Source organism: Strix uralensis, chromosome 3 (genome assembly GCF_047716275.1).
Source record: "Strix uralensis isolate ZFMK-TIS-50842 chromosome 3, bStrUra1, whole genome shotgun sequence".
In the NCBI taxonomy this organism is placed as follows: Eukaryota; Metazoa; Chordata; class Aves; order Strigiformes; family Strigidae; genus Strix; species Strix uralensis.
In genome coordinates, this window is record NC_133974.1 from 65689047 (window position 1) to 65711694 (window position 22648).

The window sequence follows — 22648 nt, forward strand, 5'->3', positions numbered from 1 at the left end:
TAATGCTAGACTATATATTGGAACTGTACTCTGTAGCTCATCGGATTTCTTACTTCTCTCCTCATATTTACTGTCCCTCGATGTGATCTGTGAATGTTCTGATGAATTAAAATATAATACCCCTTTAAGCTTAGCTCTTACTGGGATTTTGCTGTGCTTACCTACATGTAAGCATGAACGTAACTTCCTTTAGTATTATTTGTGCAGCTTTATTTAAAAGCAGCCTTTTTCTTCTGTTGTAGGTTGAATGTGATGTGGCAGTCATGAATTAATTTTAAATGTCTTTTAAGCAATCCATCAATGACACAGATAAAAAGTACAGACACTGTGAACATTCACTTCTTGTCTTGATTCTGAAATTATTTCCGTAAGTATATAAAGAATAAAAAATACTTATGTACCATGAATTTCTTTAAATCATGGACAAAAAAACCCCAACCCTTTTTGTTGTAGTTCTAAAGCTGTATTTTGCTTGACACAAATATAAGAAAAACTGAAGCTCTGAATTTTGTCTGAAAACCTTTCTCAGCCTACACCTCATGTCTATTCTGAACTCTGTAAAGCAGCCAGTGGAGAGTATAAATTAATGCTTTCCATTGAGCCAGGCTTGCTCCTGAGAACAGGATTAAGTGTCTGATGGGAACAGGAGAGGAATCTTTCCATTTCTCTGTACTTTTATGCTATGAACAATGACATTCCTAAATTGCAAGGATATGTGATTTTCAGTGGAAGTGATGCCAAGTGGTGTAGTGGCTTAGAACACTTGATATGTGAAGAGCACATTAGATATCTGTGACATGCCAAATCCGAACAGGACTTCACGATATACAATACTGAGGTGCTCCTTTTGGAAATTAAATTTGTTCTGCACCAAACAGTTCTCTAGTCCAAAATCATCTGTTATCTGAGTGCGTATTACCGTCTAAGTTTTAGAATAACTGAGGTACAATACAAACAGTGATCACTTACAATTTTCTTTTACTGTGGTTGTGTGGTTTTGGATGGTAATGATACTACAAATGGGCAGCTAGCTGTCTAAATAGCTGTTTGTGAATTTGGGAGGCAAACTTGTTTTCTGTAGAGCTCTGTGCGGCTGCCACCTCCTTGTGTAAATATTCCCCCAGAGTAGGTTAGTTCACATAAAACTGGTTTCTCTTATTTCTTCAAAGCCCCTGGAGCTCTGGGATGTATGAATGCAAGAAAGGGCCTGGCCACAATTCTGTATTGCATCTGGAGATGGTGAGGGGTGTTATGGCAATACACACACATGATACCAATAACGTGGAGACAGTGATAATACCAGTGCAGTATACTTGAAACTAGTCTTGTGTTCTGTGTTACACTATCCTTGTGATCCAGCTTCCCTGAACCTCTGCTTTCTTCTCCCTAAAGCTGTGGGGTATCACCAGCATGTTGTGTCATACCACAGTCTGCTCCTTCCTTCCACCTGGCCAGAGGCAATTAGAACTGAGCAGAGGTGCCTGCTTTGTAGCATCAGTCTGTTGATCCCATGAAACGTTGCTGTACTTACGGTATCATGACCTCTTGTACGGCATCAGTATCACTAAAATTTTAAAAGCTGTAATTTCTTACTAGTTGGAGGGAACTGTATACACTTGAGCTGCATCCCCTGAAGGTAACTGAAATCTAGTTGTAAATTCTTCCAGCTTTATGGAGAAATTTTTGATCATCTGTCAAGTTTCAGTGTACAGGTTTGTTCTACTACCTGTTTTCTATGTGCAGCTTGGGCAGTGTGCTGCATTAGCTGTGCCAACACAGCAGGCAGGAGAATGGACAGGAGAGGGGCTGCTGAAGTTGGTTTAACCAGTATAGCCAAATATAAGTGCAGATGTCTTTATGTGAGGCTGGTATTTTGCTGTTCGTTTAAATTAATTGTGCACCCTCAACAGGCCCAGAAATGGTGACTGTTTCGTATAAAAGTGGAGTTACATCTTGTGGAAATGTACACGAAAACACAGACTTTCTCTGCTTTTTTCTTTTGATTGCTTGCTCTTATCTTTTACACTTAATTGCCAAGGAACTAATAGCTTCTACCCAGCTGTTGTTGCTATCACACTGCTATAATTATATCACTATCTGTACTTCATTTTAATCTCCCCTTATGGTCCTTCTCCATGATGCTACTAAAGTTATGCAGTTAGTGATCCTTTGAGATAAAAAGATCCTACAGCATCTGTTCTTTTATTTAATTTCAGAGTGGATTTTTGCATGGAAAGATCAAATTTAACCAGTTGCAAATGTTAAATCAATTTGAACTCCTTTACAGAGTTGGAGGGGGGGGGGAAAGGGAGGTGACATTTCTTTCTGGTGCTTATTGTGTATCTTTCCCAAACTGTATAAACTTCCACTGCCTAAGTCAAAGCTAGCCATTCATGAGTAACGGTCACTCTTTGCCATTATCAGCAGAAGTCTCATCCTAAGGTGTTTGGAAAGGTTGCTGTCAGGCATCACAATTCTGTAAAAGCTGCAAGTGTGTGGAGAGGAACATGCACTTTAATTTTGATTCCGAAGTACTGGGAAGAGGTGGGAGGCAGCAGTTTCTTACTCAATAAATGTGTTGCTTGTGCTTTATGTTTGATTCAGTGGCCTAGAAATACCTGCTACTTCTGTGAGCCTCACCTTTTAGTCAATGTTTGTTTCTTTTCTGCATGGTCAATAGATCTGTTTGAGAAGTCCCAGTGAATTGCACTAGTGAAATTCAATGGAAGACAACAGGATTTTGTAGCTGTTACCGAAAACATTGTTTGGCTTATGATTATTTGTGATTATATCCCAAAAGGAAAGAACTTAGCTTAACTCTGAACTGAAGGATGAGTTTGAAGATTGGATAGGTTCATTAGAAAACACAGTTTCACTGCATGTAAATTGACTGCATTTGGGGTCACCAAGGTTAGTATCAGCACAGAAAGACATTTTGTAGTTCCAGTGTATCTTCTACAGAACTTAAGATTTACTTTACTGATTAAAAACAGTTCGTGAAAGACTGGGGAGATGTCTTTCCCCTTGTCTGTAGAATACAGAGGAATTGCTACAAATTCTGTGGAGATTTCAAGGATTTCTCTCCAACCTGCAACTCGTATCTCAATTTCCTTTACATCTTACTGATTAAATACACACTCAGAAGACTTTCATTTAGAAATGTGTAGCTCAGCTACCAAGTCATCTTCCTGTTGCCCATGTCAGAGCAACGAAACGAATGTTGAGACAGCTCCCTGTTTTTTAGATCAGTTCTTTGTGACATATCTTTGCAATCTGAAGAATAATGCCCCTCAAGTCTTTTATCTCCTTAAGAAAGAAATGGATTTCTTAAGCAGTATTTGGAACATCTGTTTCTGATAACTGTAGTTTGAACCTAGATCTTTATAAGAACTTCTGGTGCAGGGTTTGTTTTATTCTGTCTTTACTGGAAATAATAATTACATCAGTGTGTGTTTTTTCAAAAGTAAATTAAAAAATGGTTGATATTATTGCACATTGAAAATAAAAAGTTTTGATTTACAAACTCCCATCACTACCACTCTTGTGTAAAGGTAGGCATCGTGTGCAGTTCACTCCAGCAACTGTTGACCAAACAAAAGGCCACACTAGTAGTTTGGATTTTCTAGTACAAAATAGGTATTGAATGCATTTAAACTTGTGCATGATCCATTATGCACTTAACCAACCAGTTTTATTGATCATCTGTCAAAGTAATTTGATGAGTAGCAAACCTCATAGCTTGCTTTATCTCCACTTAATCTCCATCCCACACGCTTACAGAGGATGCTCAGGACCTCTCAAAAATACGTAAGAATTATATAAATAGACCATTAAATTCTGCATGAAAAGACACAGAAGATAAGAAACTAAAAGAGGAAGGGAACCACAACATTAATGGAAGTGAAGAACTGCATACTTTTTCCATTGTCTCTTCTACAGAAAAAAGACAGGTCTTTTTCATTTTATTTGAAAATTGGATGGGATGGAGAAAAGCTGAGAAGATAAATGGGTCACTCTCAGACACATTTGTGTATTATCCTATGATTTATTACGAGCACTCTGGAAACTGAGTGGCACCAAGATACTTCCGTAAATACTGATCTGGAGAGGGCTGTACTGTCTTCTGATTAAACCACTTAATAAAGGGGTTACTTTTTAGTTTTCAGTTGTTCTTTTGAATGTATTTAATCTTGTTTAGGGCTTGGGCATTTATTATGCCTTCAAATACTTAAAAAGTTAGCTACTAACTTGGGAGATTTCTCTTATTTTCTTGCTGCTTCTGAACAGTAAAGAGGCAGAATGTCATGCAGGTAATTGCACTAGACTGCGTTGCCCTCGGGTGCTGGAAAAGGTCTAAGTCTATTGCAAAGCAAGATGATTGTGATGAATAGGAAACAGAGGGCCTGTCAGAGGAGTAAATCAGTTAGTGAGTCAATGGAAATGGCTTTGATAAATGAATGGATGTCAATATTAAATCAATTGGTGGGAAACATTGTTATACTCTGGGACAAGGATAAACACTTCAATAAAATACAGGGTAGCTGTTTCATTTGAGTTAAACTATGATTTTCTAGTTAAGCAATCAGCTTCCTGTGATAACTGCAGTTTTTGTTTCTTTGCTTGCTTTTTGGCTTTACTTGAAGGGAAATACAGTGATCCCCATTTTATATGCTTCAAATAGACTTGCTTAAATCTCCACTGGCAGATAACTTGGCGTGATGCTTATTCTACAGTAGTAACAGTACAGTACCCCTAGCATATATACTAGTACTGCAACTTTACTACTGAAATAAAAGTATTAGAGACCAATAGTAAATGTCATTTTGTTACAGAATCACAGAATCATCTAGGTTGGAAGACCTTGAAGATCATCTAGTCCAACCATTAACCTAACACTGACAGTTCCCAACTACACCAGATCCCTCAGCGCTATGTCAACACGACTCTTAAACACCTCCAGGGATGGGGACTCCACCGCTGAACTGGGAAGCCCATTCCAACACCTAACAACCCGTTCTGTAAAGAAATACTTCCTAATACCCAGTCTAAACCTTCCCTGGCTCAACTTGAGGCCATTACCTCTTGTCCTATCACTTGTTACTTGGTTAAAGAGACTCATCCCCAGCTCTCTGCAACCTCCTTTCAGGTAGCTGTAGAGGGCGATGAGGTCTCCCCTCAGCCTCCTCTTCTCCAGACTAAACAACCCCAGTTCCTCAGCCGCTCCTCGTAAGACATGTGCTCCAGACCCTTCACCAGCTTCGTTGCCCTTCTCTGGACACGCTCGAGTAATTCAATGTCCTTTTTGTAGTGAGGGGCCCAAAACTGAACACAGTAATCGAGGTGCAGCCTCACCAGTGCCGAGTACAGGGGCAAGATCACTTCCCTGTCCCTGCTGGCCATGCTATTTCTGATGCAAGCCAGGATGCCATTGGCCTTCTTGGCCACCTGGGCACACTGCTGGCTCATGTTCAGCCGGCTGTCAGTCAAGACCCCCAGGTCCCTCTCTGACTGGCAGCTCTCCAGCCACTCCTCCCCAAGCCTGTAGCGCTGCTGGGGGTTGTTGTGGCCCAAGTGCAGCACCCGGCATTTGGCCTTATTGAAACTCCTACAGTTGGCCTTAGCCCATCGCTCCAGCCTGTCCAGATCTCTCTGCAGAGCCTCCCTACCCTCGAGCAGATCAACACTCCCACCCAACTTGGTGTCATCTGCCAACTTACTGAGGGTGCACTCGATCCCCTCGTCTAGATCATCAATAAAGATGTTAAACATCATCAATAAAGATGTTAAACAGGAGTGGCCCCAAAACCAAGCCCTGGGGGACACCACTCATGACTGTCCACCAACAATGGATTTAACTCCATTAACCACAACTCTTTGGGCCCGACCATCCAGCCAGTTTTTTAGACTGTCTTTGTTCCATATAGCTTTAGTTATAATTAAAATTACCAAGTTTAGAATCCTTTTTCTATTTGCACTATTACTTGATGTAATTTACCAGTCAGTGTAAGGTAGAATATTCTTGTTTTACAATTAAGCTCTAGTTATTCTCCTTTTCCCTGTAATTTCTGTTAGTTAAAAGTCGCTGTAGTAGAATTTTATTCTATAGTTACAAGAGCAATTTAGTAAATTATAATGAAAATTGCATGGCATACTGGTGTCCAGAATATCCAATACTATAAGGATGTTATAATTTGTACAGTTCTTTGCAACTAAAATAAACTGTCTTCTACTGTTTGTGTGTCAGCTTAAAAAAAAATGTAAATCATGCACCCCATAAATACTGAAATCAGTGAGATTTGTTTCAATCTGAGAGTAAAATTTGTCCCCGAGACAGTGGACATTTTCACAGAAAGACAAACCTCTATGCCTTCATGTTCCTAATGGCGAGGACTTTATCAGGTATGCAAATAATGTGTGAGTCCATTTTCAATTTTCCTTCGTTCTTCATCCTGCCTCAGGAGGATCTTCTCTGCCTGTTTGTAACATCATCTCATTGATCAAAATATAAAGTCTAGGAACTTGTGGCTTTTTTTATGCCATCATTTATTTATTGTGGTGTGCTGGATCAGCCCTCATCCCAATGGAATTCCGGCTGCTTTTTTAATATTTAAATTAAGTAGCATTTAGTTTATTTTTTTAAAAAATGGCTAAAGTGCTTTAAAGTACGTATTAAAAATGCTCATATGTCACGTGAGAACTGACATTTCTAAATATTTTTAAAGCACTTAAATTTAACATCTGATGTTCCCCTCTTCTGGGGAAAAGCATATGATGGTTATAAGACCATTGTATAAGATGGGTCATAAGAAAAAAGGCAAAACTAAAGGAGAAGACATTTTGTAAACTGATGCAGTAGCTTCATGAACAGGCACTTCTCTTTATCCCAGGGTTCATTTTAGTCATTTGTATTTGAGGCAGTGATACTGCAAAGGGGCATGTAGCAGCTGTCCATCAGTTAGTTCTGGCTGCCGTGCTGTTGGCTTATAGTTGCCCCCTTTCTTTTACAGTCTTGGCTGTATTTTGGAGAAAGTATTACGGAGAAATGGAAATGCTATTAACATTTTGTAATGCTGTCCCATGCTGTAGTGTCTCAGTTTCCGATACATACCTGTTTGCTGTTCTTTGCATGTGTTTTTTCATCAAGGTTTCTGATATCAGTATTCCATTATAGACTTCCTGCTGCACAGGAGAACTTGATACACTGTTATTTGCTGTAGCTTTTATTTTCCTTTTGTTTGCTGGTTATGTTTTCATCTTTCATGTGCTATCATTAAGTCAATGAGTTGGGCAAATTACTGTAAGTGATCCTTTTCAAACTCCCTTTTAATATCCCCTGTTTATTTTTAGTGTTGCTAGATTAAATGGTTCTGTAACTATATTTGTTCAGAGGCTACTTCAAGGATGCTAATTACATTGATAACAGGTGGGAATTCCCATGGGATTTTTTCCAAATGTTATCTCCGTTTCTTGTTTCTTTGTGAAAGTAGAAAGTGTTGCCTATAGAAATACAGATATTGATCCAGAGCTGTGGAGAATATAAAAAAAAACTTGGTTAATGTGATTGCCAGTTTCTACATAGCATTTAGTGGAGAACTCAAATTTTCTTTTTGGTATGATTTGGGGGACTGCAATGCAGCAGAACATTATATTACACAAAGCTCTATTATGTCGTATGAATAGACAGACACGTTGTCAAGAGATTTTTGGATCCGTTTAGATGTATATGGAAAGCACTTCAAATAACTAAGTAGAACCAGCTAAGGAAGCAATAAAAATGAATAATAGTGCAGTATAGTAAACACAAAATGGGCTAATTATAGTCTGAAATCAAATATTGAAGTTGGATTTCCAAATTTTTAGTGTGCAGCTGTTCATTCTGGCTCTAGAAAAGAACAAGAATTGCAGTCTGCAGCAGAAGGAAGCTTGTGCACAGGATTCAATACTGTATCCTTTGTGATCCCAACTGGAAAGGACATTGTAAAGATAATGCAAGATGGATTCAGCCAGATTTACTGGCATATATTTGTGGGGCTCATCAGCTTTTTCTCTTTAGCTCTTCTCTTTCTTCTTCCCTTTGCCTTAGTTCTCGTCTTCCACAATATTTCATGAATATATATTATAGGTCATCTACTTGAGTAACTGTCAGTGTGGTTACCCCTTTCACTTTGTTACAGGCTCTAAAGTGCATTATCAAATAATTTTCAAACCTAAATCATTCTGTAGTTGTCTTCTGTGCAGTCTTGTTATTTATTAAAATCTCTTCATGCAATAGACTTAGGTTAACCTTCTGGTTTTGTGATTTTAGGTTCAGGCATGCATCTAGAATAGAGCTTGGGACTTGCAATTCAGAAAAGTTTCAGTTATACTGGCATCAGTTGCTCTGTTTATAAGATGCCATTGGCACAAGTGGCATCACTTCTCATCAAACTAGTGAGGTCTAGGTAGACAATACAGTGATCTCATAGCTTATCAGTATGAGACTGAAGTTCTGGCTTAATTCTTCCTGCATCATTTTGGTCAACTTCATTGTTTTTCCATTCCTCTGCTCTCCACTAGGAAAATGTCTATAATGATTTTCCATACCTGCAAGTGTAAGAAAGTTGTTCAGATTTGATCATGAAGTGTTTAGATACCATGGTAAAAGAGTCCTGAGACCCTGTAAAGAGAAGAAACACCACAAGGTCTGGACTTCTGTGCGTCCTTCCTTCATTTCATTCTCAGTTACATTCTTTAGCCTATTTGGAACAATCAATTGAAACCCAAAGGTTTCCCTGCTTTCCTCATGGGGAATATGAAAAATAGGAGATTATTAATTTTAATGCATCTCAGTAAAGTTAAGACAAAAGTTCTAAAAAACCAAAACAAACCCAACTGCATTATTATATAATTTTGAAGTATCAGAGTACCAACCAGCATTAACTCCACAATATGCATTAATTTCTTCTAAGTTCCTTCTGTTTTTTGTAAAAATGACACTTATGAAGGATCTAAATAGATTTTGTTTGCTTTGTAGGTGGTGGACTGTGCTTGGGATGAACTGGTCAAGATCTATACTCCATCGTGTCTGGCAGTTCCTGTCTAGAGAAAAAGTGAAGATCTGACACACCGGGAACCTTTCTCTCTTCCCCCAAAACCAGACTTCTGCTAAAGTGTCAACTGTGTCACTAATCTTAGTGTCTCTTTTTAAGTAAACACTTCTTGAATGGAGTGTTGTGCACTTAAGCACGTGGAGATTTTAGGGCTTGGTTTACTGTGCAGGTAGTACTTGAGCCAGCAAAACAGCAACTGAATGGCCAGAGTGGCTGTAGCAGATACAAGCTGGTATCTGTAGAGTAGAATCACCAACACAATTTTGTGATCTATCTGGCTTATGATGAGAGCAGAGGCCTGATTCTTCTTGATCCTTATAAAGAATAAAAGTGTAACTGGCAGTGTATTTTGAGATAATGTCACTGAAGAAAAGAAAAGAAAAGAAAAGAAAAGAAAAGAAAAGAAAAGAAAAGAAAAGAAAAGAAAAGAAAAGAAAAGAAAAGAAAAGAAAAGAAAAGAAAAGAAAAGAAAAGAAAAGAAAAGAAAAGAAAAGAAAAGAAAAGACGGCTTTTCACTGTAAAGTACTGTAATGTCAACTGAGGTTTGTATCACTCAGATGAATTTATATGTTTTGCTGTGACTCGTGTTGCATTATTTTCTTGTGCAATATGATGAATATTCTTGATAGACAGTAAATGTCATAGTTTATAGCCAGCTGATTCATTTGACCTTTTTGATTGCTGCTTCACAAAGGTGGTAAAGATTATTTTCATACATTTTTTCCTTTAGATCTCCTTCAGTAAAACAGTTGATGAAGTCATGCAGAAAGATACTCTCATGATAGAGAAGATGCTTAGGAAAAAATGAAATATATACAAAACTAATTGGATCACAATCCTCAAGATTTAGAGATAGGACAACCATCTCTTTTTAGACTTGTCTTTTATTTTCACTTAGAAAGCTTTCCAAGAGATAGAAGAGGAATGTGGCCATATATTCAGTGTTTCTGGACCTCTGACAGCCTGGCCAAAGTGAGAGCTGATGTCCACACCAGTTGAACCTACATACATGCAGATTAACAGCATGACATAAGCATAGCAGATCCACTGTGGCCAAGCTATTATACTTACCAAGAATATGCCCAACATGCGATAGGTATGTTGGGTACTTTGCATACCCACTTTGACTCCTCAGCCCACAAGCTGGTATCTTCATCTGAGTTTTTCTGAGGCAAGCAGAGATGTTCAGTTTTTATGCTTCTGCAGTCTCCTTTGAATACCCTTTCAGGATCCAACTGTGATACTCCTGTAGTTCTCATTGGTATATGTTAGGCTTCTCTCCTAGTTTCCTGCTGGCCCACTTTTTTTGGTTGTTTTTTCAGCCTTCTTGAAGCTGTCCTCCCTTCTGCTGTTACCCCATATCAACAATCTTTACCATCAAAAGACCCTTTGCAGATCTTTGGTCAGGTTTTCATAGTCTCCTGTCAATGAATGCTGTACGCTTCTGGGTTGCACCACTCATATATCAAGCAATAGCAGACACTGCCAGATCTGCTGGATGCTTTGAAGAAATGAAAGAAAGAATTCAGCAGAGCTAAGACCTGCAAGTTGCAAAGAAAGAATGATTGTGCTATCTTGGAGAGAGAGACAGGGAACTATCAGGTAGCCGCAGGGAGATAGATATGCATATATTGATTTGGTGTTAGGGCAAGGCAGAAATAAACCCTCTTCTACAATGTAAGAATTTGGATCCTGATAGGATCTTTTCTTTTTCTGGGTCAGTGCAAACTGACCCCACAATGCCATCTTCTTGAGCTGAATTAATAACAAAAAGTAGATTTTCTTTTTTTGTGACAGTGTGTTGCACCGAATTCTGAATGTTTACTGCACTTTAATTCTGTGTGCTGAGGAATGATGCAACAATAAAGCTGTGCTGCACAGAACTTTCAGCAATACCATGGGCCATAAAATCTAATTTTAGGCATTAAAATCGATTATTTCAACTTTAATAGTTACTCCACTCTTCTGCATTATGTCCCTTTTCTGCTTAGACTACAAGTCACTTCTCTAAGTGGGACACTTTGGTGGTGGGTATGTATTTTATAATGTGTGTTTCAGGGGGGAGGGAGGGGGATATTCCAGAATGCTGCCATAGCCTATCAGTTGGCAGGGCAAATTTAGAAAACCGAGCACAGAAGAAAAAAAAAAGGAATTCTGAACACGCACACTCAACACGTGGATTAAACCTTTTGTTAACTGCCTCCTCTCCCTTCATGTCCTGGTTAGCCTCAGTGCTGAGGGTTGCTGTGTCTGGATTTAATTCTCTTGAAAAGTGAGCACATGCAGAAGATGCACATAGTAAATAAAAACTGTGGCCTTTAATCTTCCTGCGTGATCTTTGAATGGAGAGAATGTGCTATAACATTTCTGCACTGTAACAGAAAAACCAATCTGGCAATAGTTGTTGCTGATTCTTAATTCTCAGGGAATGTTTGCCATAACTGTTTTAAAGAAATTCTTTGTATTTTATGACCATAATACTAGTTTCTAATCTTTTTTCGTTTACTCAGACCTTTAATGACAACAATCTTAAATATGTAATGTGTTCTACTTTTGAACTTGCTCCTGTGGAAGATTTTGTTTCATGGCAGCCCACAGGTTTCTCATTGGTTCAAGAAACATGTTGATTAATGATGTTCTAAAGGAGTGGATTTGCTGTTCTACAGTGATATTAAATTAATTGCACACAGTGTCTTTGGCTACACTCTTGTATTCACTTCCCCAATTAAGAAAACGTTGATCAAAAAGTAAATGCAGTGAAAGATACCTGAGAGTATCTTAAAAGTAAAGAATATTATAAACATGGTCTATGTCTTGTATGAATACTGGATGACAGTCATGTTCTTCCCCGGTACTTTTAGAGACCATACTTTATGCAACTTTGCCTAGCTGTATGGCCTATCAGGTCTGCATTTTGATGAAGGAAAACTATTTTAAATGGTTCTTTGCGTCTGCTTGTGCAGACTGCATTTCAGTGATTAAGTGATCTCTTTTTTCTAGCCAAGTACAGTCTGGCCTCGAATTTTGCTGCATAGGCATGGGTGTACTAAGCCTTTCAGTAGTACTGCTCAGTTTTGAATGTTCTCAGGGTCATGTGATTGGGAATGGATACAACTCTGCACAACAATTCCTCTATACATCTCATAGTTGCATGAGATGCTAATTAAAGCAAACTGTCCACTAAACATTTTATATAGATATTTACCATTTTCATCCAAGAAACCTTTTAAAAAAATGATGCCCTTGGGAATTGGACACCAATTTGCTCCACCTTTTTTTTTTCTCTCAACCATGTCATTGTACCTAGGTGCAATGCAGAACTGAGCATATTGCATCAAATGAGTGGAGTTAAGGCATCATAATCATCTCATTACTGTAAGGAACCACAGAGCTATTCATTACTGTGATCTGTGCCCCACTGCTACGTCAAAATCTTGTAACAGAGTCGGTTTATGAACGGAGCACCCGCTTCTGTCTCTGGACACAAGGACAGCTAGTGTGAGGGAAGTATCTTCACTGCAGTGTTACCTCAAATGATGTCTCTCTTGCTGTATCCAGTTCCTTCCCAGTGAAGTGCAGGAGAACTTGTATTTTCTGAGTGTGGAGTGGTGGAGAGGCAGTGGGATACCAGGACTGGGCCTGGCCTCAATCGATGTTGAGAAAGGGATGGCTTAGCAAGGGACAGCACCTTCCCCTCCGCCTCTCCTTGCTAAGTATAGACAAGACTAAAATTAGGACTACCATGACAGATACTGCAAGGGAAGCTGGCCTTGCAACACAGGTGAGTTCCCAGAGACATGATATGGTTCTTGGGACATGGACGCTTGAGTTCCCAAATTTAGCATTGGTGTGGCCTCACCTTGAGTACTGTGTGCAGTTCTGGGTCCCACAATTTAAGAAGGATGTGAAGGTCCTTGAATGCCTCCAGAGGAGGGCAATAGAGCTGGTGAAGGGGCTGGAAGGAATGTCCTGTGAGGAGTGGTTGAGGACTCTGGGCTTGTCTAGTTTGGAGAGAAGGAGGCTGAGGGGTGACCTCATTGCTCTCTACAGCTTCCTGAGGAGGGGATGTGGAGAGGGAGATGCTGATCTCTTCTCCCTGGGATCCAGTGATAGGACATGTGGGAATGGCTCAAAGCTGTGTCTGTCAGGGGAGGTTTAGACTGAACATTAGGAAGTTTTTTTACCGAGAGGGTGGTCAACAGGCTTCCTAAAGAGGTGGCTCATGCCCCAAAGCCTGTCAGTGTTTAAGAGGCATTTGGACAATGCCCTTGGTAACATGCTTTAACTTTTGGTCAGCCCTGAATTGGTCAGGCAGTTGGGATGATCATTGTAGGTCCCTTCCAACTGAACTTCAAACTGTTCTGTTCTATTCAAATTTTTATCCAATATGCTTGGTTTTCTGTTTCAATCAGGGAAGTGTTCAGCCCCCGATGCAGACTTGCAGCCTGATCCACTGCAGTGTCAGAGACTTGCTTCCCTAGTGATAATTTCACTGGTGAGGGGACCAAATTGTTTCTTCCAGAGGTTACGCTTAAGTGGAGTCCCAATTACTACAGTATTTCCAGAAAGCACAATTACATTTTTTTCCATCTGCACTTATTTGGCTGAAAGAGCTTTTTTTTCTCCCATGCACAAACACTGTCACAGTAATCCACATGTTTCTTTAAATTGTGCTGTGTGTGGGCTTGGGATGAGTCCAAATGGAGGCTGGTGTAAATGCATTGGCACAGTTCTTCAGTGGGGTTTGAAGCCAGACGTGATCTCTGGTAAGTTTAAATGAGAGTTTCAACCTTTATATGCCTTAATATTTCAGGCCACTTCACTGTGAGTTTACATTTTATGCTGCAGTGCAGCTGCTGAAGTGGGTGAAGGCCCCCAAGGTGGAGTGCCCCATGACACCAGGGAGGGGACAACTGATACGTCATTTTGCCTAAAAACTCCTGGGTTTCGGTCCATGCTTTCTTCCCACCCTGAGTTAGCAAAGATTAAACTTCCAAGCATCCTGATTGCATCCATGGCTTTTGTGACTGAGGTAACATGAGAAATTCAGATAAGTATTACTCTCACCTTTTAAAAGGAGGCATACACAGTCCTGGATTTTTTTCCCCCCAGTGTTTTAATAATTCAATCAGTGGAGTTTTTAATCAATAGAAATGTAAGTACTCAAATATTATTAAAACTGAAGATTTGCATGTAAAAAGGAGATGAATATTCAACTGCCTTGGTAAGAACCAGAGAGAACAAAATGGAAAATAAACTGTTGTGGAAAATAATTAGGGAACTCTTAAAAGGGAAAAATCCAATTTAAAATGATAGACATCAGGACAATCATAAAGATTTCTGTAAAGATGAAGAAAAGATGTGGAGGAAAAGAAAGGCTGCAGTTTTGAGTCAGGTGAGTATTGCAGTGGTCCTCACAAAGTCAGTGTTGTTCTTGCATCAATGTCAGGCTCTGGAATGGGAATGGGGAAAGGAAGAAAGGTGAGAAAATACCAGGCAAGAAAGAGGGAGTGAGAACAGCAGCTTGATAAAAAAAGAATAAATTGAAGATTGGAAAATAAAAGGCAGGCAAGCTGGAAAGAGCCTCTGGTGAGAAAGAATATTTATCCAGGAACACGTGTCAAAAAGTAGAAGGAAGCACTGCTCTGTCTGCATCAGTCACGGGCAGTCAAGAGCGGCTGCTGGTGCCCTGCACAAGCCCAGCTGACAGCATTGAAGTGCAGGGTGGACTCGCACTCAGCTCCGGGCTTCTGGAAGCAGACTGCAAGTTAGATTTCCAAACATCGCTTCTGTCTCCACTCATGTTTACCCCAAAGGCTGAAAAAAAGAAGTTCATTTAGTTTTTTCTTAGAGAACATTATTTCTCTTGGGGTTTACCTCTGTTGTTTAATTTCAACAGTACCTATGGTTTCCTTTCCCTCATTAGCAATTTTAATCTTCACTCATACCTTAATGTGTACTTCTGTTGTTTTATTTTATAAGCCTTGCCCTGTCTCCTTCCCCTCTCTGTACCAGCTCCACAGCAAGCTGTAACCCAGGAAACTTGTAACGCATCCTCTTTGGTGCGACTGATCCCCGTGACCACCGAGAGCCCCTTACTGGACCCAGCAATAATCCTGAGCATACACGGCTTCTCTTGGTTCAGATGAAGGGCCCAATGCTGTGGGTCCGGTGTGTTTTTCCTGCCACTCCTCCATACTAGCATGATCATTTCGTGCATGCTTGCTGGCCTGCCTGGCAGTCCTAACGCCTGCTCTGCTCTCGTTGGGAGCTGTTGGCATCAGCATCCCCTCCCTGCGGTTGCTACAGGTCTCACCCTGACACCACGCTGTTCAGAGTTTCCAGCGTACTGACTGGCAAGAAGTATAGCTGGCTTTGGAAGCTGGGCATGTCTAGTGAGGTCTGTGAACTGAACCAAGACTGAAATGTAACATTTTTCGGCAGAAATCTCGCAGAAAATAGTTGTGCCTTTTTCATACCGCCAAAATGCGTGCTGTGCTTGTGCTGCATTCCGTACAAGCCCACCAGAACTGGCAATCCTTGCCAGGATCCGGTCCGCTCTTTTTATGCTAAGTCTTCCAAAAACAAACTTCAGGTGTCAAGTGTGCCGTTTGCCCCCAAGCTGGTTCTTTCTAATACCGTTCCTGTGGAGAGGGGGAAGGCTGATTTTGTTTAAAAAAGGAATAACTTTTCTAATCTCATATTGATGGGTGAAAGGTAGTCTCACTGCTAATGAGAGAGACCTTACACCTGTGATGTTAGAAGAAGGCTGAAGATTATAAGGCAGCTCCAAATAAAAGTACAGTTTTTCATTCCCTTATGTTGCCTGACACTGCAGGGTTGAGGACTGGCTGTTGGAGAACTGCTTTTGCTGTTCCTTAGAGTCACGGTGATCTGTTGCAGTCTCCTGTTACAACCTTTGCCTGGCAAGTCGAGAGAAGGGATTAGGTTGTTTAAACTTCACCAGGCTTTAAAACATCATTTTCGAAGACTCTGTGTGGTTACCAATTTTTAGTGACTTTCCAAGGAAAGCCGCCCTGCTAGGATCAGGTCCTCCCTGCTTTCCTAGCAGCGGGTCCCATCTCTCCGCCCTTCCCCGCCCGAGCAGGGGCTCCCTTGGGCCAGCGGGAGCACGAGCCGGGGGGCGGCCGGGACCCCGACGCGGGGAAGCGAGGGGCTGCAGGAGGGATGCCCCCGGTAGGCTCGATGGATGCTTCTTCCTGGGAGGCCGTACGGCTTTTGGGGAGAGAAAAGCGGTACCGCCCTGCTTGGCGGGGGGCGGGCTTGCACCGACCTCCCCGCTCCGGTAGACGTGTGGGGTTTCCTACGGGTCCCCCCCGTTATTTTCGGGGCGGTCGCGCTCCTCCGCCATGCTGCGAGCGCCCCGCGTCTATCCATCCCCCGGGCTGCAAGCACGGCGGTGCGCGGCCCCCCTGCTCCCGCGGAGCCGGGGCGTGCTCCGGGGGACACCGGGGACGGCGGGGGGGGGACACGACGGTGACACACCCCGCAAGCGGCGGCAGAGGGACACCGGGGACGGCGGGGGGACGCAGCGGGGAGGGGACAGGAGGGGCGGGGGCGCGGGGAGCACACGTCGGGGGCGGAGGAGGGGGGACACGACGGGGGCGGCGCCGGGGGGGACACGTCGGGGGCGGCGGCCGCCCTGCCGGGAGCGCGTCCTGCCTCCGCCCGCCCCCTGCCTCCGCCCGTCGCCGTCCCCCCCCGCCGCCGCCGCCGCCGTGGCGGGTGGCCGGGTGGGCTGGTGGCCGGGCGGGTGGCCGGCGGAGCCGCGGGCCCGGCGGCGGCGCCGCGGGCGGGAGGATGTGCCGGTGGCGGGGCCGGGCGCGGGGCGTCGCGGTGGCGGTGGCGCACGGGCTGTGCTCGGGCTCGCTGAACATCCTGCTGAAGTTCCTGCTGGCCCGCTACCACTTCGCCTTCCTGACGCTGCTGCAGTGCCTCAGCAGCGCGGCGGCGGCGCTGGGGCTGGAGGCGCTGCGGCGGCGGGGGCTGGCGGCGCTGCCGCCCTTCGGGCCCCGCCTGGCGCGCCCCTTCGCCGCCGTGGCCGCCCTGGCCACGCTGCAGTCCACCCTCACCCTCTGGTCGCTGCGCGGCCTCAGCCTCCCCATGTACGTCGTCTTCAAGCGCTGCCTGCCCCTCGTCACCCTCCTCACCGGCGCCCTGGTGCTCCGCGACGGCATGCCCTCGCCCGGCGTCCTCGTCGCCGTCCTTATCACCACCTGCGGTGCCGCGCTGGCCGGTGAGTGCGGGGCGGGACGGGACGGGACGGGACGGGACGGAGCGGGGCGGGGCGGGCGGCCGCCCCGCGGGACGCCCCGACGGCGGCGCCGCCTCTCTGCCCCGGCAGCGCCCGCCGCGCCGGCTGGGCTTCGCGGCGGGACGGAGCGGGCAGCGGCAGCCCGTGGGGGGGGAAAGGTGCGAGGATACGGGGGGAGTGTAACCTCGGGGCGGGGGGGGGGCAGCTGCGTGCGACCTTGCGGGGTGGCTGCAGCCCCGCTGGGGCAAGTCCAGGCTCAGAGGGCTCAGTGTAACCGTACGGGGGTCGGGGCAGCGCTATAGGGGTCGGTGCAAACCTATGGAAGTAGGCGCCGGTTTATGGGAGTGGGCGCAACCTTATTGAAACCCTGTTAGGGAAGGTGCAACGCTATGGGGGGAGGTGTGGTCTTAGGGGAGGTGGGTGAAACCTTACAGGGTTGGTTTTAATCTTCTGGGGGCAACTGCAACCCCATGGGGGCAACTGTAGCCCAACTGGGGTAGGTGCAATCTTTCAGGGGGAGGTGCAAGTTTTGGGGTCAGCTGCAACCCTACGGGGCCAGGGGCCATACCTGTCTTCATTTCCAGCCGAGGTGTAGGTGGTATGGGAGGCAAAGCTGGCTCTGCACGGCCCGGCAACAGTCCTGGGTTGGGGGCTGCCCAAGGGAACAGAGCACGGGTGGTGAGTAGCTTATTCTGCAATGGAGCCTGACAGGGGGCTCAGCAGGGAGGCTCTCGCTGCAGGGACCCCACACGGCTTGGCCTTGCTGAGGGGAGCAGGAGGGCAGAAGGAGGGCCGGGGGGCTGGAGGGCACGCAGCCCGGCCGGCCGGAGCTGACATGCACCCGCGCTGGCAAGGGAATGCCCAGAGCTGCTGTGTGCACGCGTGCTTTCAGCTGCAAAGCTCCTGTAGTGTCTTCACAAAAGGGCGAATGCAATCAGATTGAGGCTGCAGGATTTAGGGGCAGCATGAAGAAAAAACCAAGAAGAAATTTCTGTGGGGAGGGAAGCGTGTCCAGCCTTGGGACAAGCATGACAAATCCTAGGAGTTACGGAAAGTGCGCTGGTGCCTATTTCCTAAGTATCTGCCCAGCCCAAACCGGTGCTCTCTTTCTGTCTCACGTGCAAAAACCGTGCTTGTTTCTTTCTGTGACCCTCCTGACAGGAGCTGGTGACCTGACCGGGGATGCTATGGGCTACGTGACAGGCGTGCTGGCCGTACTGATACACGCTGCCTACCTGGTGCTCATTCAGAAGACCAGCGTAGATAGTGAATATGGACCCCTGACAGCTCAGTACGCCATCGCTGTTTCGGCCACCCCTTTTCTCATTATCTGCTCCTTTGCCAGCATGGATTCCATCAATGTCTGGTCCTTCCCAGGGTGGAAGGACCCTGCCATGGTATGCATCTTTATCGCCTGTGTCCTGATTAGCTGTGCCATGAACTTTACCACCCTTCACTGCACTTACATTAACTCGGCTGTGACCACCAGCTTCGTAGGGGTGGTGAAGAGCATAGCAACCATCACGGTGGGCATGGTGGCATTCAATGATGTGGAGCCCACAAAGTTATTTATAGCCGGTGTTGTGGTCAACACCTTGGGGTCTGTCATTTACTGCGTGGCCAAGTACATTGAGACCAGACGGCAGAGCAATTACGAGGACCTGGAGAAAGAAGCTAGAGAGGAGGAGGGGAAAAGGCAGGCTGGGGACCAAGCACTGTTTGCGATGGAGTCAATTTCCCAGGAGAAGGGGGCTGAGGAAGTAGCAGTGGAAGGATCAGCCACCGGGGACAGCCAGAGCGGAGAGGAAGAGAAGGTCGGCACTGAGAAACCTGCCAAGGGACCGACGGTCCAGGGAAAAGCCGCCGGCACACAAGAAGTGAACAGGAGCTCGCTGAAGGATGCCTATCTTGGAGTATGGAGGTTGGTGAGGGGTGCTAATTATATAAAGAAGGATTATTTGATAGAAAATGAAGAGCTACCAAACCCTTAAAGAGCAGGCTGGAAAACCTATTGCTTGAGGACAGACACCTGGTTCTCTGTACAGGGGGAAAGACAGAGCATACATTTCCACATCAATGCTGACAAATCCAAATCATGTAGGATGACTTTACCTCATTGTCAAAAAGCAAAAGGTCCGAGTTTGCTCATGCTTTGGGCTTGCTTTCAGCTGCTTTCAGTACATCAGCGTAGACCCACCACAGCTAAAGGTGCCAAGTCCTCTGCTGTGGACGCAGAGAGAGTCGGGTAATGGGGAGTCATGGGGTGCTTACCCATCAGCCCGGGCTATGAGGGACATCGGTACCATTGAGTTAGTCGGCAGTGCCAGTGACACAGCGGTGGCCTGTAGCTTAGCTTGTGTCTGGAGCCTTGTGATTTTAACACCATTCGGAGGCTCTGTCGATGTGCTTCTGTATCTGTATCTGTCCAATTATAGGTACTCTATATAAATATATTTCTACAATATATAAGCTCCTGTTAACTGTATTTTTATGTGCTCCTCTCATTAATACAATTGCAACAGAGCTAGAGGTTGTGCCACTTCAATTATATTGGTGTAGAATAGCCCTCTTAACTGAAGAGTTGAAACTCTCCCTGATTCTGTGTCCAGGCTGGGCCTTGGACCTGGTTTACATTGGGTGGTTTGTGTCTTCAGTAGATATACTTCTGTCTTGCGGTGGTATACATGAGAGCAGAACCAGATCTGAACTTTTGAGAAGCTTTGGTTAGCAAACGAAGGATGTTTTCCAATGAGCTTTAACTACATGTAGCATTGGGAATACTAGCTTGACCTAAATAAAAGAGTTTGGAAATGTTTGATTTGGGAGGGCTATAAAAAAATTAGGGAGAAAGTGTGTGCCTTGTGCTATCCCCTCCTTGTACCCTAAAGTCAGGTGAATCAGAGCCTAGACTGGAACCTAGGTGTCCTCTTCATCTCCCTCTCTCAGAAGTACAGGCTGATAGCAGAATTGGGGATGCCATCTCTCCGGGGTTCCCAGGGGTGCTTTTGCAGGACAGTTTTGCTATATCCTGGCCATGTCTTGGGACACAGCTTCGTGCGCATCAGCCCTCACTGTCCCTGCGCTGTAGTGTCCAGTGGAAGAAAGTACAGGCAGGCAGGCAGGGAGCTGCAGGGTGCTCCGGCAGATCCAACGGCCGAGTGCTCGCGGGCCAGAATGCTCAGTGCGCTCAGCACCGAGATGCCCGTGGCTTTGGTGGAAGCTGCTCCTGTGTGCCCAGACTGTCCCTGTGGGCTACGAGGGGCAGGGCTGTCTCTCCACCCTGGCTGCTGCAGCACTCCTGTGGGAAGCGGGAAGCGTGCCGTCCAGGGGGGCCTCCACTGAATATTTAGTACCCCATATGTTTAATGGGAAAGAGTGGGGAAACAAGTGTTTGAGTATTTCTTAGCCTGGGGATACCCTTTCAGTAGGTGGGGATCCTTAGGTCAAACCTTTGCTTAGAACCAGGCAGAGAAGAGATTTGACTTTGAGCCTTCCCCATCCCAAAATGGTGCCCCAGCCACTGGGCCATCTTGACCACAGGCTGAAACAAGTTGTTACCATCTCCTGAAAAAATTAACCATGTTGTTTATTGTTGTTGCTGTTATTGTTGTTATTAGTTATTAAGCCACTGAACTGAAAATCAGTTATTCCCACAGCCCTAATTAAGCAGTGCCTAGCCCAATGCCTTCTCAAGCCAAGCAGGCAGCATTAGCCTCACAGCGTGTTCAGCACTGAAGTCCAAAATGAGCAATTTACCCAGCAGAGTCTATCTGCAAAACTGATCTCTGGGAGAGCTTTAGATTCTTGTCAATAAATGCAGGCAGAGGGTGCAACAGTATGTTTTTTGAGTGGAGAAGTCGGGTGACCAGGCATCACCCATGAATTTTGAAAGAGACGGCTATGAAGACATTGAGGCTAAAAGCCTGTAGCTGCTGAGCTGGGGGATGGTCCATGGAGATCTGTACATCACACGTTATGTATAGCTTGTGAATATTGAGAGATTCTGGCTATATGCCGAAATACGTTTACTTTCTGCTCAAGCTCCATACAGCATCTTTTGCAAAAAAAAAAAAAAAAAAAAAAAAAAAAAAGGCACTAATTGTTTATAGGCTAATTATTATAAGGGATTTTGTTAGTTTTTCAAATACATCCTAGACTAAAGAAGTTTGTGCCTATGACTTATAGTTGCTGTATTACTGAACTCGTTACGATACTGAACTGCATTGTAATTGTACAGATGGCTGAAGAGAAACCCACATTTCTGATCTGTCCTCACTGTGCTCAGTGTTTTCTGTCCACGAGAAATGTGGATCTTTTTACCACCTGGATGCCAGTCTTAGATCCTGTAGCGTACACTCTGTTTGGCACGTGCTGTAGAAAGCTCTCCCCCTGGACTCTTGTTGCAGGACTTTTTCTTGGGAGAGTTCAATGTTTTGCTGCTTACTGTTGTTGAAGTATTAGTAGAAACTTGCGGAAATGCAAACAGCTTTGACTTAAAAAAGCTGCTGTTAATGATGTTGTACAATTGCATGTATAGTCAAAATGTGATTATATTGTATTCTGTTTATACCTGTAAATTCCCTAAATTAAAATGGGAATTTGGCAAATGCAATCGACTTTTTCAGTAAAAGAGACTGTCGCACAATAAAATAAAAATATTGCCTCGTGCTGAGGTATTTTAATAGCATCAGCGGAAGACTGCAGAATGAGATGTGGGAATAAAATGCACTGCTTTCCAAAAGCCTTCTGGTTTTCTTATTGTTGCTACGCCGGGGTGCTCATTTTTGGTTCATTTATAGTTATTCTTGTGCCTTTATACTGTCCAAGTTTCCTCAGCATGTGACTGCACACTATAAATACTGTCATAGACAGAGGGACTGAGGACAGACAAAGAAACACAGGAGTCTGAAGTGACCAAGCCCTCTGTACAGCTTGAAGTATCTGTGGTTCTCAGCAGTGATTTCTGTGGTTACATATTTAAGATGGAATAGTGTCACTAGTGTAACTGCTCTAACTTTAGAATACATAAAAATAAGATGATGCTCGTTATTAATAGCTATATTATAAAATCATTGCATTATTGAAGGATGTAATACCGATTTTATTTTACAATGTAAGTATTTGTATTACCAGCTGTGCCCATGACAGCCCTACGAGATGACTTAAGCGTTAATTTTTACCTGTTTGCTTTGGATGAAAGGTGTGTAACGTGCCTGTGGCTGAAAGTGGGTTGTGCCAGACACTGGGGCCGGTGATTATTACAGGATTCATCTTAGAGCTCCAC

The 22648-nt window shown here is 44.3% G+C and overlaps 2 protein-coding genes across 4 annotated transcripts in view; both read left to right on the forward strand.

Annotated features, from left to right (window-relative positions):
• The window catches only part of PEX7 (peroxisomal biogenesis factor 7), a 49434-nt gene extending 37653 nt beyond the window's left edge, over positions 1–11781 (forward strand). For 2 of the 3 annotated variants that reach the window (XM_074862628.1, XM_074862627.1), the window contains one exon: positions 9014–11781. Coding sequence is in view for 2 of the 3 variants with exons in the window: in XM_074862627.1 (XP_074718728.1) it covers positions 9014–9082 (69 nt within the window). In the remaining variant the exon portion in view is untranslated. Of the gene's footprint in view, positions 1–242; positions 515–9013 lie in introns of those variants that run through there. The other variant, XM_074862629.1, reaches the window with a different exon arrangement.
• Positions 11782–16884: 5103 nt separating this feature from the next.
• Positions 16885–22103, forward strand: SLC35D3 (solute carrier family 35 member D3). Its single transcript, XM_074864781.1, has 2 exons — positions 16885–17346; positions 18526–22103. Exons 1-2 carry the CDS (start codon positions 16911–16913, stop codon positions 19353–19355), a joined length of 1266 nt encoding a protein of 421 aa, XP_074720882.1. The 5' UTR covers positions 16885–16910; the 3' UTR covers positions 19356–22103.
• Positions 22104–22648: the final 545 nt, after the last annotated feature.